Raw genomic sequence first — 14,567 nt, 5'->3', positions numbered from 1 at the left:
TGAAACTTTACATCTAAAATTGATTACACATAAGAAAAAACGTAATAAAAATATAAGGTTTTGAACGCAGACACCGTCTCAAAAACATAATCTCAAATTCGGTGATCTTATATATTACAGATTTTGAAGAAATATTTGAAGGATGGCAGAAAGTGGTAGGTGCCAAATTAATAGAGTGTGGAGAGAAACGATTACTGAGGAAAACAAAAGGCATAATAAGAAGTTTAATTTAGTGATTAGTGAAGGAGTTTAAAGTAGTTATGATGAGTTTGTAGGTAGGATCTGGATTAATAATGGAGGGCAACTCTGATGGTAATGATGAGATTGAGTAATTTTGTGAGATGTAATGATATCGATATTGCAGTTGGAATTATCCAATGAAAGGTAAAAGTAGTGGTTAGGACAAGTTATCCCCCGTCACGACTGAAAGAAGGCAATAATTATGAGAAATTCACAATAAAGGGGTGTTGGTGACAACTCTTTATCTAAGGGTCTATTTTGATTTCTTCATATGAATGATACATGAGGACAACTAGCACTTGGTGTCATTGTTTTTATTCTTTCTTCTCTATGATTTCAGAACCAAATTCTACTCAATAAAATTATCTGCAGATGACATCACATGCCGGAGTAGGTAGGATATTAATAGTAAGCAAAATTGTTAGCCAGAGATAACAGATAAAATATATATACAGTACATTATTTTATGTCATCAAAAATAAATAAAACGTATATGTCCATAAATTATCACTCACATGACATTCTTTGCTAGAGGTCTAAACAAAAGTAGCAGAAATAGATCAATAATTTAAGGGGTTTTAGCAGAAGAGAATATATATACTTAATTGTGTAATGCTGATAGTTAAAGTGTTGATGCATGTGGGAACATACACTAAGTATAATTATTATAATCCATAAACTACTAATGATTTTGTGTAGTGAGATTGAAATAAAATGATGTACTTGCAGGATAGGATTTCACTGATTGATCCGAATCGGATGGCCAATATTTTGTGTTCATATATCCTATCCACTGCCTACATTAGTTATATAATGTGATAGGTTAATACTCCTAAATTCATATCCCTCTTTTACAAACTTTGGTAAAAGAGTATAATTATTTTTGGAAATCCCTTTTCCTGTCCCTAAAATAAGTTTATTTAAAAAAAAATTAACAAAGAAATGGTGTTATTAAGCCTTGGCACGACTTTTAAAAATGACAAAATTGTGAAAAAGTTGTGCATTGAGATGACTTCACTTAAAATCTATTTGAGATGTTCCTCTATTTTTCTTTATTTAATATGTTTCTATATTTTTTTAGCTTCTAAACTGATTTATTACTTTAAATTTAATTAATTAAGTGTGTTCGAATTTGCATTTAAACACTTAAGATATTAATCTATTACAAATATTTTTTTATTAAATACATTGAAAATTGTAAAAGTAAGTATTTAAGTCTAAATCATATTTTTACATCATTGTAACGAGTTTTCTTTAAGTAATATATCAATTTACAACTTTAAATTAAAAAAATAGATTTTATCTTTTAAACAAGATTAATTACGATAATCAATCTCAAATTTAGTCTCAGACTCAATTTTCTAACGTACAACCAAAAATTAATTCAACAGTGACCATCACCAATTATGCAAAGAATAAAGATATAATAAAGCAAAAATAACATGAAAATAGACTTGTATTAGAAGATATTCACTAAAACATGTGGGCTTAAGATTGATACATGAAGTCTTATATTTAATCCTCGTAGTAAACATTGTAAAAAAACACTTGTATTATAAAAATTAAATTACACAGAATAATTCAATCCAAAGTATCATTTACCCTAACCTTTCTTATAGTCACAAAGCTAAGTTATATCTTATGTTAACAAAACATTTTTCTATCTTAAAGGTTCTCAAAATGTGTGTGGATCTCCCTTAGAAACTCATGTATTGATATTTAATACTAATTTAATTATTAATATTGATTAGTAATGGACACATATAATATTAAAGTATCTACTCATTTTTAAGCATTAAGTATAAAATTTGCATTAATTTTTTTTTAGGATTTTGCATTTAGGGTAGACACTTCAATATTATATCACTACAAGAAAATAATTAAATAGAAACTAATTTTTAGATACCAAAATAATTAGTTGCAATAGTAATTAAATTAGATATCATTTTAGAAACTAAAAAAAAAATGGTTTCTAAATTAGTTTCTATTATTGTTAAATAGTTTCTAAATTGGTATATAATTAGCAACCAAGGTTTTAACTACCAATTATTTAGTTTCTAAATTTGGTCTCTAAAACCTTGGTTGCTAATTAGATACCAATTTAGAAACTATTTAATAATAATAGAAACTAGTTTAGAAACCATTTTTTTTTTTAGTTTATAAAATGGTCTCTAATTTAATTACTATTGCAACTAGTTATTTTGATATCTAAAAATTGGTTTCTATTTCATGATTTTCTTGTAGTGTATGTGTGTCCACTACTAATTAATATTAATTGACTTTGGATTTTTATAACTACGTCCTATATCTTTTACTTAAAATTAACATGATTATATCATGAATAATAATAATAAATAAATATTATTTTTTGTTTATAGATTCAACTTTTATGTTGTTGTAGGGTTTAATATTTTATTTTTTTCATTCTTAAAAATATTTAAACTAAACATTTTTAATTTATTATTATTCTTTATTTTGTAAAAAGTCATTTCTTTATTCATTAATAACTATTTTAAACATTAAAAATATTTTTTTTAATGCATTCAAAATTATTATTATTTTTTTTTTACTTTTGAAATGGTGCTAAATAGGAAAATAAAAATAAAAGGGTGCTAGATAGGAAAATAAAAATAAAAGGGTGCCAGATAGGAAAATAAAAATAAAAGGGTGCTAGATAGGAAAATAAAAAACAAAAGGATGCTAGATGAGGAAATAAAAGTGTAAATAGTATTATATGAGAAATTGAGTCTATAAATAGAATTGAGTCTATGAATATATGATATTGCTCAACCGTCTCAATATAGATAGGTTGAAGAGTTAGAAAATAATTTTATTATGTTTTGTATGTTTTCTTCTTGACATATGTTTATGTATGTATTTAAGTTCCTATAAAAAAATTATTTTAAAAATGATAAATATAAACATAAGTAAGTGTGATGAATATTATGAATGAATGTTAAATGAGATAAATCTAACAATGAAATATTACACCATTTAATTTAATAGGTAATTAATAATTCATCCATTATTTTTCAAAATCCAATAAATCCTCTTATCCATAAAAAGGGGTCAAATCCAATCCCTTTTTTAAAATTAAATCTTTCTTAAATTTATCTTTTCAAAAGGTTTTAAAATTATTATTTTTTCGTATGAATTAAATATCGATCCACAAAAGAAAATAAACTGACTTATTATAATGTTTTGAAAAACTCACAAAAGAAAACTATTTAATAAATAAAAAGGGTTTAATAAATTCCTTTTTTATTTTATTCGTGAAGTAAAATTTATCTAATCCTTTGATTTTGTGGCTTTAATTTTAACTATTAAAGTGTACTTTTTTTATTGGAACTCCATTGCCGAATTCGCAATTCTGTCAAATATAAATTCCAAACATTGTGATTCTTATATGACAAAATTAACAAGTATAAAATCTAAAGAAAAGGAAAAGAACTTGAAAATGTATTTGTTTTGAAATGAATTTGTATCCAAAGAAGATGATATAAGATGTTTGGTTTTGAGTTGGGGTTGGTAATGAATAAATTGAATTATATATTGATGCTGTGTCTGTCCTTCTATCTTTCAAATGTCTTTGGTATGCAATGAAAACAGTTATTATATTACTACATTTTATGGATTGATCTGTCTGAGGAAGTGCAGAAAGGTTCCGACAAATTATGTAATGGCAAAGAAAGCACAACGTGTGGTTGTTGGATCGGAACACGAGTAATAATAACGTTTATCCAAATTCTTATGTTTTTCTCTTTTAACTGGGATCCAACTTGTTTTTATTTTATTATTATTTTAACTGGGTTCCATGGGGCCCAAATTCCCATTATCTCATCAGACAGGACAAACCCTTTCCAGTGATATCTTATTGGATCATTATACACAAAGTGGGGAAAAACTGGGCCCTGCTATTCACACACTTTTTTATCTTTTCATCCTAAATTTTTCGTTTTACTTTTTTTTTTCAACTACTAGCAATTTTATTTTTTCTTATCTTTTCATTCCCAAATTTTAATATAATTGGACCTTGACATGACCAGAAACTTATTATAATGATATTCTTTTAAGACTGTTAGCAGTTTGCAATAAACTCATTCTGTGCTTTCATTTCAAATATACGAATTTTATTGCTGAGGAGTTCAAACGTAAAGTGAGTATTTTTATATTTAGTGGAGATGAGTGGAATAAATTATGCAGAAATAATGTTTTTATAATTTATCAACCACTTGATAATAGACTTTTAGGGATAATATAGTCATTAAAAAATATTTTTGTATTTGTAAAGAAAAATAGATGTTAAACGATAAAGTAGTGAATGTAAGGTGAGTATAAAACTTTATTGGGCATCAAAGTATCGTGGTTCTGACACTAAAAAAAAAATTATTAAATAAAAAATAATTTAAAAGATAAAAAAATTAATTATCATATTGACTAAATTATATATTATTTTAAAAACTAGAAAAATTATTGGTATCTAAATTAATTTTTATTATTAATAAAAATTATAAATTAATTTTTAATTTAGTATCTAATTAGAATTTTGCTACCAATTACTTTAGATTATAAAGTTGGTAGCTAATTAGATATCAATTTAAAACTGAATTTATAATTTTTATTAATAATAGAAACTATTTTAGATATCGATAATTTTTGTAGTCTTTAAAATAATATATAATTTAGTCAATATAGTGACTAATTATTTTTTATCTCTAAATTTAATTTTTATTTAATGATTTCTTGTAGTGTAAACTATATACAAAGAAAAACTTATAAATTTAATTTTTTAAGATTTTTTTTTGAAAGTGGTATCAAATATCTTATATATGAGTTGACTCATAACTCAAGACTTATCGAATTCATATCTCTCAGATTAGGTATCAACTATTCCGGATATATCTGCTTAAGAATCTCAACAATTCACATCATTTATATAAAGTATTGTAAGAGTAAAATAAGTCTTTCTTTCTTCTTGTATATTGATTTGAGTAACCAACACTATTAGTATTTATTATAGATAATTGATGCAAGTGTTATTTGTGTTGCAATGAAATCTGGTTGAGTTTTTCAATACACAATTGAAACGTATTTTTGCTGTGTTGAGCTAATACAATATACAATCAAAACAAATCTCCTCACATCAACATACTACACCAAAATAAAACATGTTTTCGTAATTTATTATAAAGTTATAGTTTGTATTTGCTCTTACTTTACAACAAGAATTTGTTTCTACTAAACAACCAATTGTCTTCGTTTAAAAGGTATTTTTGTAAAACATATTAAATAGTTGGGAAGTGGAAAGCTAAAACCGGAAGTGCAAATATGATGTCCCGAAGCAATTCTATGTCCTTCATACATGTATGGCTGGATTATCATAAAATATAAGTTAATGTGATTTTAGTTAATGTTTACATATTTGGTTTTATATTGATAACCTTTTTTAAGTCTAAAACTTATTTTAAATAGAAATAATTTTGGATTAGATAAAAATTATATCAAATCTTACTACTAGCTTACTTTTAAATTACAAACAACTTCCTTTTCTACATGATTTTATATATTAGAAAGACTTAATTAAATTTTAAGTTTTTCATATATATATATATATATATATATTTTTTTTTTTCAATTAAGTACTAAATTTTTTAATATTTTTTTATTTATGTCTATCTGTTTTTTTTTTTCATTAACTGGGTGACGTGAATGTTAGATTGTGTCATCATTTTGCTTATTTATTTTGTTTTCGTGTGTTAAAAACTTTGAAGTTTGATGGTTAATATAAAAAACATTACAATTAATATAAATAATAAAAATTACCTATAAAATCACCTAATGCATAGAATTAAGTAAGCAAGATAAAAGAAGATAACAATCTCATTACGTTACCCACTTAATAAAAAAAATTAAACCAGGTAGACTCAATTAAAAAATAATATTTTTTAATACTCAATAAATAAATAAAATTTAATAAAAATTTAATTAATAATACCTAAATTTACGAGAAATTTCAAACTTTAAAATTAATTAAGCCTATTATAAAATTATACTCCCTACATTACGTCAACTCACTATATAATGTTAATTTTGTTTTTGTTATGTTGAGTGAACAACGAAAATGTGTTCATCAAAGGCAACTTTTTTGTAAAAAAATAAAACAGAAGTGTGGAGTGAGGAAATAAAACAAGGAAGTGCAAATATCATGGTGCAAAAGCAATTACATTCTCATTATAGAACTACTTTTGCTGGTATTATAGAACTACTTTCTATTTAACCAAAATGCTCATAGTGTCTCTCTTTAATAGGATAAATATTAGTATCGTAATTATAATGGATTAACGGTTTTTCTATAAATAAACAGAACTAATATATGAGGAATATAGACAGCAGTAGATTTCAGATATATTTTGACTTGAACACATTTAAAGTCAGATTATTTTCCTTTTTATTGATTTTGCTTTTCTACTGTGGTATTGATGTTGATGACTAGCCAATTATATCAATGAATTAAAATAATAATATTCTGTAGCTTCTAAACTAGAGTCAATTTGCATTCTTCTTAACCCAGTCATTTGATCGATACCTATTTTTTAAGCCACTCTCAAAGATGACCTGCTTTGGGGAATATTAGATACTATTCATGACAACGAACTTTTTTTTAATAGTATCGATTACTCAAAAATTCAACTTGTTTCTTATAGAATAGAGCTATCTTCGGGAGGAGGGCTTGAAATTGACGTATCATAGAAACATCTTTTCTTATGTCCCAGCAATATTCAGTATGCATTCAAAGGTTTGAAGGTTTCTAATTGAAAAATGGTAATGAAAATGTGGTTTCTGGGACATCCACGATTCATGTGTGTTGCTGAGGATGATGGTTCTAGAGGCACTAATGTTGTTTGAGCAGAAGCTAAAGTTAATAAATGTAAACGATGCAGCCATCGGTTAGTTTAGTTGATGTTTAAGAAACCTTTACAGAGGCAGAGAGAGAACAATGAACAATGACAATCCCTAAAATTCTGCTTCCAAATTCAAAAACCCAAACAGAACCCTAAGTATTGTTCTTCTTTCTTTCTTTTCCCAAAAAACTCAATCCTAAGAAGCAATAACATATTCGTACCCGTTAATTCTTGGCCTAATTTATGTAATTACCAAGCGATCTCTACGCACGCACACTAAAATACGAACATTTAATTGCATTTTAAAGCGAACAAAAATTGTCCTTCTCCATCATTCCTGGAACAATATCCAGCAATTGTATGTATACAAGTCTGTCTGTACAGTAAAAAAATTCAGCAGCACCGGCACCGGCACCAACACCAACACTCTTGGATGCATTCCTCCACAGCAATAAGAACAAAGGAAGAGAAAAAAAAAAAGTGTAGTTGTGTGTGTGTATGAATGGAAAGACAGCTTATACGAGGTAAAAATGTTAGGAGAAGAGAGTGCAGAGGTTGTAGCCAGAGATTAAGGAGCTAATAGCAAAGGCAATGAAAGCAAGAAAGGCCAACGCAATTGAAGCACTAGCCATCTCAGTGAAGTCATCTTTTCCCCAATTGGATTGCCAATCATCAACGCGTGTGGCTGCAGATGATGCAGAGGATATCAGAAGATACGCCAGAACCTGCCCATCACAACAGATTTTAATGTCACCAACATTCAAGAAAGAATTTGAAGCCAAAAACATGAATTGAACTATTTTGAGACTTGCTTGATCCATGAAGAAATCAAAGTGGTAACGCAGGTGGTGATTGATTATGCTTCTCCCTGCCACTACTTGATATGCCAGATCACACGTTTGAAAAGCTGTGTATACAAATGCTATAACATTCACCGATAAACAATACCTGCCATAACTTCCCAATTTCAATAAAGTGGCTAAAGTAAATAGCCATACATAAAATAAAGGTTTCAATGAAATTATTTATTACAATTCATAACGCGTTGACCCTAATAACAAAAAAGAAAAGAAAAGAAAAGAAAAACCAAGTTGAAACAATCAATGAATAAAAACTCAAAAGAAAAAAAAAACTTAAACCTGTATTCCTTGTAGCGATCAAAAGAGTCACCGCTCCAACCACTGGTCTTGTCCGCGGCCATAACGGAAAACGAAATCAGACACAACACCACCTCGCTCAACCGGAACCCTAACGCCACCTTTTTTAGCATCACCTCTCTTTTCGGCACTACAATAGTAGAGGGCGACGCCGCCCTGGTTCGCCCGCGGGAGCCAGCGCCGGGCGAGCGAGCCTCCGGGCGCGAGGGGCGGGTGACCACGACCTCCGGTAGTTCATTGGGCGGAGGATGGCGGTGCTCAGACTCGGTGACGGGGGGCGCGGCCTGGAGGGACTGCGTGGAAGTCTCGACGATGACGATGGCCCTGGAGTTGTCTCGGTGGTCATTTAGCGGCGAGTTTTCGGGGGAGTGGAAGGGGTCGCCGTTGTCAGAGAGCGGGGAGGATCGGAAGCGGAGAGGGGAGTGAGGCGATTCGAAGTGGGCGGAGGGGTCGGAGTTCTTCATAGAGGGCACGGCGCTGGTGAAAACGATGGTGGCGGAATTTAAAGAGGAAAAAAATGGGAATAAAGAAGAGGAGTGTTTGGGTGGTGAGAAAGTGGAAAGAAAGTGAAAAACAAACCGTAGGGACCAGGCATTTTCGCTTCGGGGTTTTCTGTGGGACCCTGCCACGTGGGTTCGATTCTTCCAAATTTACTTTGCGTTTTCTTTCAGAGCCTTGTGATCTTGCCACGTCGGATCATCGTACGGCCTGCTGTTTGTTTTTATTCTTGGAGTGCAGAAAGCATAAAGTGTGGGTTCTGTACGAGATACAAGCCTCCGCTCTTTTGAATTTTTGAAATTTTTCATTCAGTTTTATTCGTACCTGCACTGGCAGTTCCAGTTTACTTGACTTATGGAACATCGTTGTTTCTTCTTTTTCATATATATTCTTTTTTCCAAAAACATATATATATTTTTTTAGTTAAATGTAATGAGTAAGATTTATATTTTATAGTATTGCTTTAGTAAGTCCATTTTCTACATGTAGAAAAATATATTTACACAAAGATACGTTGAGTTGAGTAGGGAGAATATTATATAATAATACAAACCGTCACATTTTAACGGCTAATTATAAATATGTGATACTTTGATGTAATCCTTCTTAATTTTGTTTATAATATTTATGATAAATTAAACATCTCCGAGAATTATGAATTTTTTATTTATTTTTAAGTAGATTTTATTGTGTTACGTTATTTTAAAAAATTATACTTTGTTTAATTGTTACTAAATAATAACGTTTTTAAAAACTTTATTTAAGATATAAAATCTTTAATTTTATGTGATGTGAAAATATTTAAATGGAATAAAATTTTAATAAAACTCAATTCAAAATTTAAATTTATGATTATCTTCTTAATATAATTTTAACTAACTTATGAAAATAGTAATATAATTTTAACTTAGTTATAGGATACTTTTTGGAAGAAGAAATTACGAACTATCAAAACATAATTATTAATTTTTATAATAGATATTTAAAAGTTTTATCTACATATGGTCATTTTTACTCGATAAAAATGATAGCTAATAAAATATAAATATACTTTTTCTTCAGTATATATCATTCAATCATAGAGTATCATTAATAGTAAAATCCTACTTAATGAAAAACATACATACGATAATTGGTAATCAATTAACAATAATAGAATATTTATGCTTACCATACATAAAAAACTAAACTCATAATATTTATAGTTTTATTGTTATATCTATATTATTTTGTTTTTTTTTTTCTATTCTTCTCTAATTGTGTCTAAAAATGAGACATACAATAGTGATTTAGAAAGAAAGAAAAAAAAAAGGAATGTCACGACCATAACGATGACATCATTACTTCTCATTTTAAAAAAAGGTTTCATCACCTCAATAATAAATACCTTTCTTTTTCAACATTCACTGAGTTAACTTTATGAAAACAAGGTTTAACAATTTGCTAAAAATAAGTTGAAATTTAGATGATAATAAGAAAGAAAAAGAAAAGGATGAAATCTAAGTGGGTCCAATCCACATAGGTACAAGCTTGTAGAAAAGAGAGAAAAAAGTGGAATTTGTTTTATGAGTGGGCTATCTTAGAGTGTGGAAAAGGCACAAATTCCTTCACACACTTCAACCAAATGTTCCTCACACGCGTCTTAATGACATTGATCTACACAGAAGTAGAATAGAAAGTAATGTCTTTTTTTTTTAAATTATAATTTTAAGTAAAAAAATCTATTTTATAAAAATGGATAAATATAGGCAGAGGGTGAAAGTCGTATTCCATAAATAGATTTTGAGACAATTTTATTTTAAAATCTTATCCATAAAATATGATTTCTACTCTAAAATTGTGTTCACATATTTTCATAATTTATTTTTACTTGTAAATCATCTTAAAACATCTATTTTAATATTTTTTATTATTATTTTGCCGAGTGATATACTGGAAAGTTTAAACATGTCTTGTTGTGCTATAATTATACTTTTTTTAATTTTAACTAGCTAATAGATTTTGATGGTAAAACATGTAAAAAAAGTTTGAACATTCCTAAAATATCTCATTTATCTTAATTCATTTATTTTTATTTAAAAAAAAATCTTAAAACATCTTTTATCTTTTCCCCCAACCTCCAATTATGCAGGAATCTACCTCCAATGAGCATGAAAAGCATCTTTTTTCCACACAATTATCTTGAGCCACCACATCATGCCACCTTAAATACCATACTTCATATTCTTTCCTTTACAAGAGAGCATAAGACCAAACACATTGCTTTCACTATTATTTCCTGTTGTTGTTCAGGAAAGAATCACCACCATGTATCAAAAGAGTGTTTTTGTAATTAAAAAATTTATGTTAAGGATGAGATAACCAATACAGAGTTTTGGAGATAGCTGGAATAAAATATTTAAATATTATTTGGTTTATCACGTCAAGTCAATTAACGCACATGAATTATTAACTATATTAAAAAATTATAATGTACCTTAATTTATCAAACACTCAACAACACTGAAAAGGCATCATGCATATATCATATAAATATACAAAAAAAAATATACAAAGTAATAAACAGTACATAGATAAGCAACAAAAGAGTGCAGTATAATGGATTATGGTACACTATTGTAACCTCCTAATTATTAATCATTAGGTTAGTAGTAACTGACTCGGTTTATTAAATTCAATGAAAAGATAAATCATTTTTCTAATATTAATGATGAGATTTTTATCTTTATATGCAAGTTTTTTTTGAGGAGCTGGACGTTCATTGTTCCCTTTTCTCTCAATGTAGGATGATAACTACATGAATGTTTTACTAGCCAACTACATCCTAATCCTAATAGTTGGTTTATAAATATTTTTCAAATATTGTTACTACTTTCAAATTACTCCAACTACTAATAGGTTTATGCTCTTTTATTAGTTAAAACACCGGTTTGAAGCTGGGTAGATATCTAGAAATGTTGTTTAGTATGATATTTTCTTCACAATTTACATTTTCACTTTCAAAAACTTTAAAAATAAGTTTATTAAACTAAAATGTTCTCCTCCAGATTCTTTAAAAGACTATTTTTTATCCTTGTTAAGGTCAATGATAGAATATATATTGAGATCATAAAAAATCTTCATTTACCTTTGTATAGTGATGGGTCTGGACCCGATCTGATGGTTGGTTAATCATTACCCGAACCTTGACCGGTCATGACGGTGACAACCTCAATAGCCTATACCCAAGGTTGGAGGTATGTAGAGTGATGGGCTTGGACCTGAGTGTATAATAAGTGGGTTGTGATTCGATCTTTAATGCCAGAAGACGTTCATACATTAAGTATCTCATGGTAACTAGACTTAATCACCCTTAATGGCTCATTGAAAGCAGAATTGAAAACGATACGTCGGATATGATCAATGTATACCAAAAGAAACATCAACAAGTGGAGCTATGAGCTATCTATTACATACTAGTACATGATACACTTATCCTTGACCACTTTGGATGTTTTAAGTCAGGGTCGCCTATACTCTTGTCTAGAACAACCCTTAAGTAGCAAATGTTTCCTTAGGGTGCCATTTGCCAATGATCCAATATCATTTTTTTTATAATATTTTCCAATCCCTTTTTTATTCATGTGCATACATTTCATGACTAATAACTATTTTCGTTTTTCATGTAGAGGTTATGAAAAAAAGTTTAACTACAAACAACTTTGTTGATTTTCAAGAACGTTCTAGAAAGAAGAAAAGTGAAACGAAGAAAGAGTGAAATGGAATCTCATTAGTTGCATAACAAATTCCACTCTTTAACCATGACCCAAAATTCATTTGACTTGAGGTTGAAATATTAGGATGGAAATGAAAAAGAAGTTTGAAAGAGAAATCATCATTTTCCAATAATCTCATACCACTTAAAAATTGATATTAATAAAAATTTATTTAAATAAGATAAACGTATTTTAAAAATAAAATATTGATAAAACTTTATTAAAATCATGAGAAAAGCAAGTTCACATAACAAACTTGGTCAAGTTCAAGATAATAAACAATCAATCATGTGATATTTTTGGACTAATTTCGAAGCAGTTGACAATGATAACCAAAGATATTAAAATTAGACAATTCTGAAACATAAGAACATCATACCATACCGGGGTAAAATAAAAACATTTTAAAAAGTAAAACTTTAAACATTCTGACGAAATGTCAAATCTTTCAAAAGTAAATGAAAAAACATAAAAAAAAAGAGTAAACTAAACTTTAAGTCCTATAAGAATCGTACTTCCCCTTGTGTGTTGGTAAGAGAAACAAACAAGCATCGTTTCATTTGATTGGAGAATATGAATATTGTCTATATAATGTTTATGATATGCATCCTTCCATTAAATTGGAGAATATGAATATTATCTGTATAGTGTATTAATCAGCATTTTCCATGATCAATTGTCTGAAGCAAACAGAAAATAACAGTGCTCCCCAATTACTAAAGGACAAAAAACCGAACCTAGAAAGATCTCACATTGAGCCTTAAATCCTGCCAGAAAATTTTTCAATTCTAGGACTTCATATATACCAAAGGAAATGGGGTGTGTGTATATATTTCAGGACATTTTTCTATGACAAAGAAATGAACAAATATCGATTATATAGTTATATACGAATGATCAATGCTATGTGCTTTGATGTTTTTCAAGAAAATATCATATAATTGGTTTGTTTTAATCTTAAAGATTCATGATAATATTTAATATAGAGTAGCGTAGACCATAAGATTAATGAGGCATTTGGTCCTTGTACCGGGATGACCGACCGTTCCATGGACCCGGTCAATCCATGCGATAAGACCCTACTTTAAGGTACGAGGTCGACCACGTGTCATATGTGGCCGACCGACACAAGGTGCTCAAGTCAAAGGTTGACCTAATTAGCAAAGGTTAACCCATGGTTAGGAAACGACCTAATCCAACCCTAATCGCTAAATAATCCCCTAATCCGGCCCAACAGCAATGGCCCATTAAGGTAATATAAATATCACGCATTTCAAGGAAGAAGGTACGTCATTATCTACAATATTCTAACCAGCCGAATACGATACCCCACTGACTTGAGCGTTGGAGTGCCATCTGCAGGTACCCCACCAGCCTGAGGAGCCGTCCGGCAAAGAAGACTGAAGGAGGAGCGTGAGACACGACCGACCGAGTGACATCCGAAGGCAATAGTTCTCCCAGTCCCCAATTTAGTTCGAGAACAGTCCTAATTATTTAGGGTCTCAAATGTTTTTCACATTTCTTTAATAAAATATTTATTATTAATTTGAATTATTTGATATTTAATGTTGTTATAATATGACTTACAAGTATTATTTTTATTTGTGAGGACTACACTATTACTGTTATTGTAAATTACTTAAGTTTAATTTTATTATTTACTTTTAAAAGGTTAAGAAATTTATCCTGCATCTATTTCTTTTTCTTAAAAGAGGCAATTGAATGAATTTGGTTAAAATGTAGATGATAAAGTCACACATTTTACTTTTTTGGCACTGATAATTTTGTACATATATTTGATTACATTACATTGAATTGAAAGTTATTTAGATTAGCTTTTTAAATTTAAAGTCATAACAATTTTTTATTTAATTTTTAAAAGAATTTAATGACTCTCTATTGCAAATGTATTTATTTTACACTCAATCAATTCAAATAACTATTGTCACGAAGATTAAAATAGTTAATTAAATTTGTATAAATATATCATACATGTACTATGGTGGTTTATAACT

General features: G+C 28.7%; 1 protein-coding gene across 1 annotated transcript; it reads right to left on the bottom strand.

Annotated features, from left to right (window-relative positions):
• Positions 1-7,442: 7,442 nt before the first annotated feature.
• LOC137807866 (CASP-like protein 4A3) lies at positions 7,443-8,923 on the bottom strand. Its single transcript, XM_068608701.1, has 3 exons — positions 8,282-8,923; positions 7,955-8,090; positions 7,443-7,867 (listed from the first exon to the last, which is right to left on the bottom strand). The coding sequence occupies exons 1-3, from the start codon at positions 8,761-8,763 to the stop codon at positions 7,676-7,678; spliced, it is 810 nt and encodes a 269-aa protein (XP_068464802.1). The 5' UTR covers positions 8,764-8,923; the 3' UTR covers positions 7,443-7,675.
• Between the last annotated feature and the right edge of the window lie 5,644 nt (positions 8,924-14,567).

Source organism: Phaseolus vulgaris, chromosome 3 (genome assembly GCF_000499845.2).
Source record: "Phaseolus vulgaris cultivar G19833 chromosome 3, P. vulgaris v2.0, whole genome shotgun sequence".
Taxonomy (NCBI): Eukaryota; Viridiplantae; Streptophyta; class Magnoliopsida; order Fabales; family Fabaceae; genus Phaseolus; species Phaseolus vulgaris.
Note: the sequence above shows the minus strand (reverse complement) of the source record. Positions and strands in the feature narration are given on the sequence as shown.

What these genes read in the sequence shown, in the direction of transcription:
- LOC137807866 (XM_068608701.1), bottom strand. Translation starts at nt 8,763, where the DNA reads ATGAAGAACTCCGACCCCTCCGCCCACTTCGAATCGCCTCACTCCCCT. An exon ending in GATCGCTACAAGGAATACAG is followed by an intron (nt 8,091 to 8,281) that starts GTTTAAGTTTTT and finishes AAGTTATGGCAG; the next exon opens with GTATTGTTTATCGGTGAATG. An exon ending in TTGATTTCTTCATGGATCAA is followed by an intron (nt 7,868 to 7,954) that starts GCAAGTCTCAAA and finishes TGTGATGGGCAG; the next exon opens with GTTCTGGCGTATCTTCTGAT.